At 36.0% G+C, this 6000-nt stretch overlaps 1 protein-coding gene across 1 annotated transcript; it reads right to left on the bottom strand.

Annotated features, from left to right (window-relative positions):
- Nucleotides 1–1003: 1003 nt before the first annotated feature.
- LOC132641279 (REF/SRPP-like protein At1g67360) lies at nucleotides 1004–4372 on the bottom strand. The gene is made up of 3 exons (XM_060358204.1): nucleotides 4214–4372; nucleotides 3236–3466; nucleotides 1004–1702 (listed from the first exon to the last, which is right to left on the bottom strand). Exons 1-3 carry the CDS (start codon nucleotides 4229–4231, stop codon nucleotides 1256–1258), a joined length of 696 nt encoding a protein of 231 aa, XP_060214187.1. The 5' UTR covers nucleotides 4232–4372; the 3' UTR covers nucleotides 1004–1255.
- Between the last annotated feature and the right edge of the window lie 1628 nt (nucleotides 4373–6000).

Here is a 6000-nt window from a genome sequence, read left to right as displayed (position 1 = left end):
TTTTTTTTTGAACATTAACATTAGCGGCGTCATTCTGAACATAGACTAATAAACTTCGTTATCACTTATATATCAACATTAGCATGCCAAAACACCATATATCTAACTGTACTTAACTGACTGTACATAACTGTCTACGAGCCTCTAGACGTAGTACACTTATACATAGAAAGGGCCGGGTGCTGCCGTGCCCGAATATACATACACAAAATAGTACCGCAGGAGTGAGGCTCCGGAACAACTGGAGCGCTGTCAACACTGCTGGTAAGGCTCCTAAGGATCAAATCCGCCTATCTGCTGACTTGCGCGGCATGAAACGCAGCGTCCACAGGGAGCAGAGGTAATGCGATAAAACATTCGCAGCTGACCTAAAAATTCTTATCCTTTTATTGAATTATTTATACTCATAATCCATATCACTTGCTGCTATTAGTATGGTCACTATAAGCTACATTTAATCGCCAACTTGCTGCAATTAGTAAATGTACATTATACTACATTTAATCGCTAACACACTGATGCCTCTTCCCACTAAATAATTTCCATTGCTAATCAACATTGGTTGCCAACCTTTCAACTTCTCAGCCAGGTAACCTGATAAACGATTGGTGAGTTCCAGACTGGCGTACCAAATTTCATGTGATATCCAGTGCCTAGCCTGTTTAAGCTGGCTGCTGCTGCATCCTCTCAACTATTGGATGAAACAACAAATGTTGGAACCCAAAAGATCAGTGATCAGTCCACAGGCAGCAGAATAAATATCACCAGAGTACTTGCAAATGTATTGCCATTATCATACGGTGAGGTTAACATCCCATTTCCGTTGCTATCAAAAGCAAGGTAGATAACACTACAGCAAGCAATAACTAATATAAAACAACGAAACTGGAATAAGTTGTCCCAGAGGAACTCAACACAGCAAAATTGGTAACACCTAGTTGAAGTGCCATTGCATCTGGTGACAACTGAATCAAAATCATAAAGTGAGCGCCTACACATAAACTAGCAAAAATCAAGCTTCATTATGCATCGAAGGATATTGCTTAGGCGCCACATGCCATTACAGCATCAACAAAACTATCAAGAAGAATATAAAGCACAAGATCATTCACACATCAGATGCTACGGAAAGGTATCTAACGATTTATACAATGGGTACCCCCCAAACTTCCCAATCTCACCCAAACTTAATAAGTCTTTCAAGCACAACAGAAACATTGGGTTTAACAGATATACTGAGATTATCATCCTAATCTCATTCAGATTTACTTGAGCTGGAATCAGTAGCACCTTCTTTCTTCGTTGCAGCAGACTCAATCTGTTTATATGCCTTTGAAATTTCTTCAACAGGTATCGAAGGGACGTAGCTAACGATACTATACCCCTTCTTTTGCAAGTCAGCAACTAATTGATTATACTTCTCAGACCAGTGAGCAGCCGTAGGAGCAGCCATCTGTGCTATTCCATGCAAAGGTGGGCAATGATTGACATAATACCAAAACACTGCCACTTGACCAGTAGCTAATTGCTTGGACAATTCACCAGCATGATAGATAGCTGCACGAGGACCAGCAACTTGTACATCCGTGTACAAGTCTTGTGCTACCTCTGATGCCTTGTGAAACACAGACTGGGCTTTGCTGACAACCTTCTTGGCCAAGGGAGGAGCATGCTCATCAAATTTTGCTGTTCCTTCATCCACCTGATAGTCAAAGATGTTCACTATGTTACACAAGGAAGCAAGAATTAAGGAAATCAAACCACAATGTCCACAACAAGCTCATCTCATTTTCCTTTCCACATGACACTATAAATATCCTTATCAGAATTTGGGAACAACTAAATTCCAATTGATGTTAGATGTGAAAATATAAGTTGCACTCTGCGCAGCTCATAATAGTCACATGGCAGAAGTACTATTCTAAGTTGTGGTCTTGTCGGGTTATATGTAGCAATAAGAGGATGTTCCAGTATCCCGAAGGAACAAGACCAACTACACGCACAAATCTTTGTAAGTTGCTGACACTAATTTGTTCAACGTACACCTACAAGTTCCATCAGATTCCGGTCAGATGATCTTAATAGCTAATGAATCAACTACTTTGCCCCACCCACCATCAGTGCTAGCTTTGCTGAAAAGGGTAGTACGGCGTATAGTCCCCACTTTATTGGGGATGTTCCGGAAGAGGAAAGACAACTAATTGAACATTAATAAGCACATGCCTGGAGCGAGAACAGAATACAAGTTATCAGAGGTGGATCAAGGATTTCTAGAACATGGGTGCACTACTAAAGAACGGAGAAAAATAATATATCGAAGTGGGAATTGACCCTTGTAAATAACTTAGCTTTCAACCGAGCGCACACTAAGCCTTTTTGTAGTATGCGTGCCAGAAAGTAATATTAGATCAATTCTAAAAAATATATACATAAATGAGATCTAGCTTCGCGGAGAGAGCATGAGCTCCCTGTCTATTAATTTACCTACTAAATTTGCCCTCGAGAGATATATACTTACTAACTATTTAAGAAAGAAAACTGTCGAAAAGTTATTTCGACCATAGCAGTCAAGGTAGCACTTGATTGGACAAATTTTATTTTCTCCTGAACACAAAGAAGGATGCGAACATAAGCAACTAAAGGCTACAAGCAGAAGAAGCCACAAACACATCTTCGTTTATCAGAAATTGACACTATTCATGAAAGTACTAAAGGCTACTAGCAGAAGAAGCCACAAACACATCTTCGTTTATCAGAAATTGACACTATTCATGGCTGCCTTTCATTATTTACTTTTTCTGAAACAGTTGTATAGGGCTCGTATTTCTTCGATCTCAGAAAAACAAAAAAGAAAGAGAGACAAATAATTACAAAACCAAACTATTTCCTCTTACATACTTACAAATTCTCATCATCGCCATTCACATAATACGCTTCTATTTCAATTTGTTTGTCATACTTTCCTTTTTAGTCTGTTTCATAAAATAAATACTCTCTTCTTTTTTAGCAACTCTTTAATTCCAACTTTTCACGTGGCATAATCAAGACCACAACCACAACCACAACCACAACCACAAGATTAAAAAGCATTTTGGTACGTTCTACGTATTTTTTAGATATCTTTAATTTAAGACCACAAATTCAAAAGTTTTTTACTTTCTAAACTCCCGAGTACATATTAACAATACAATCAATGAAAGCAACAATCAACACGATATAAGTGAAGATTCAATACCTTTTTATCTAGGAAAACAAGGACTTCATCAGGAACACCTTTAAGCCTCTCGTAAACAGGCCTTACCACGGTGGTTACCGCGTTTTCTACCGTACCAACAGTTGATTTCAAAGGCCCCGAATTCTGCTTCGCATATTCATACAGATTTGACACCATAACCGCAGTGTTTATAGCCAACACCCTTACAAACCCTAGATGTTTCAAATTACTCCCGCTTTTCTCCATCTCAGCCTACAAAATCATAAATCAAACAATCATAAATTACTAATCAAACCAAAAAAGGGAAATTTTCAAAAATATACAACTCAACATAAAATATTACAGCCACGTAGCCATATTTTCAGTTTATACAACATTATAAATGGAGGAAAGCATTATAATGCATCAACCCTGTATAAAAGTATATAATAGTGTACAAAAGATGTCATTTCATAACCGTGGTGTCCGGACCATAGTGTATAAAAGATGTAATATACGCAAATATGGACTAAACTGGGTAACACACTCAAAATATGGGCTAAAGCGTGTAAATATTTTCCCAGGTACCATACAGTGTAATTTTGCCCCAAAAAAAAAATCTCAAATTGATTGGATGAACATCATATGATGAATTCAAGATAAATTATAAAAGATCCAGAGATGAAAAAACAAACCTTATTGGTAGATCATAAACCTCTCTCTTTATCCCAATTTACGTGACACTTCTACTTTTTTATCTATCCCAAGAAAAAAAATCACCTTGCTATAATTAAAATTTCTCTTTTACTTTTAATGAAACCACATAATTATCTAAGGTTTATTTTAGACAACAAATTTCACTAATATTTTTTTCTTAAACTTTATATCAAAGTTAAAACGGTGCATCATAATTTGAGATAGACAGAGCACTAATCAAACGGGGAAAGTGAATCTCAAATTAATTGAATGAATTAAGATATTAAGATATAATTATAAAAGATCAAGAAATTAAAAAACAACCTTATTAGCAGCAGCCATATTTTCGCTTTCTTAATCAGCTTGTAAGGAAATTTGATCTGTCCAGCTATTGGTGATGCCACAGATGAGAAAGTAGTTGCTGGGTAATAAAGGAAGAGATGTGGAATTATTTAAGTAAAATCTAAGGGCCGTGAAGGTGCCACGTGTTGTAAGTATGGGGTTCACGAGGGGATTCCTTAGTGGAGAATCCATCAAGTGTTTTGAGGAAATGCGGGTTTCTAGGTCATGGCGGAGGCTTCGAGAAGGACACGTGGCGTCTGTTTGAAGGCAGTGGGAAATATCTCGATGTTTGCACTTATATTTTCTACTTTGTCCTTTGTGAGCATAAATATATAACTCAAAAGAAAGAACTTAATTTTGGAATTTACGTGACAATCTAAGCTGAGGCACTGGAATGTGCAAATTACCGGATAAAATTTCGCTAATGGTCACTCAGCTTAAAATTTATCACATAAAAGTTATTCAATTTTGACAAAATTAAATTAGAAGTAAATCTCATTTGAATTATTAAATTTATATCGAAAATATGAGATGACACTCTAAAATAAATTAATTATATTTAAGATAATTTCAAAATCTCCCTCCAGATTTTGCCTCATAGCACTAATATCCCGTGTGGTTGCATATCTCATTTACTTTCCTCATTTTGATTTAGTTGTAATAACTAGTAAAAGACTCGTTGATACAGCAGCAGATAATTCAATGACAACCACAAAATCTATGAGCGGTGATTATGTGTCATGGTTTTGAATAGTTACAAGTAAATCAAAATAATAAAGAGATAAACGTAATTTCCTATAGTTATGAAGATAAACACGGGAAGGTCGTGGAGATCTAGTAGCTCAGTTGGTTGGCCACCTTAACTTTTACTTTTTCGGTGAGGGTTCGAATCCCCACATTATAGTCCTCTTTCTCATTTCCCCCACCCCCCAACATGTCGTGAAGATAAACACGGGAAGGTCATGGGAATCTAGTAGTTCAATTGGTTGGTCACGCGAACTTTCACCTTGTTGGTGAGGGTTCGAATTCCCACATTGTAATTTTCTTCCCCAATTTTCCTTCCAACCACCCCCCCCCCCCCCCCAAACCAAAAAAATCCACCCCATGTAATAATAAAACATGGGAAGGTCTCCAAAATTAATTTATTATATTTAATATGTTTTATTAAGATAACTAACTATTTGTAGTGTCATGTCATATTTTCGATATAAAATATAAATATTCATATGAAATTTACTTTCTAATTAGCTTGGTCAAAACTAAATGACGTTTATGTGACAAAAGTAGAAAAGTGATCTTTAAGTTGAATGATTTTTATGTGATGAAAATATAAAATAGGCTTTTGTGTGATGAAGTTAAAACTTGATGACCACCAGTGAAACTTGCTCCCAATTACCGTTCCTCCTTGCTCTAAGAATAACCGTTTGCTAATTAATCTTTCCCTAATTACAGAACAATTTTCAATATTTGTGGTCGCGCATTAAAAGACCTTACAACCAATATAATTAATAAGTGTCATTTTAGTCAAAAATACGCATATTAAGAAATTATGATAAAGTGTAAAGTTTTTCAAATTATCCTTATGTAAAAAAAAAAAAAAAAAATCTCTTGATGATTAGAGCATGCGCAAGTAGTTTATCTTTTGACATTAGGAATCCAACCATCATATTAGAATACTACTACTTCTTTTGTTTCTTACTAATCCTATCTTCCATAGGCCAAAACTTTCATTTTTATCGAAATTCAAAATTTAATATTCTGAATCTAAC

Source organism: Lycium barbarum, chromosome 5, assembly GCF_019175385.1.
Source record: "Lycium barbarum isolate Lr01 chromosome 5, ASM1917538v2, whole genome shotgun sequence".
Classification (NCBI taxonomy): domain Eukaryota; kingdom Viridiplantae; phylum Streptophyta; class Magnoliopsida; order Solanales; family Solanaceae; genus Lycium; species Lycium barbarum.
This window is presented reverse-complemented; position numbering and strand designations above follow the sequence as displayed.

Bases quoted from the DNA above. Each gene is read 5' to 3' on its own strand.
- LOC132641279 (XM_060358204.1), bottom strand. The intron at 1,703-3,235 runs GTATTGAATCTT...TTTGACTATCAG, and splicing joins TTGTTTTCCTAGATAAAAAG to GTGGATGAAGGAACAGCAAA.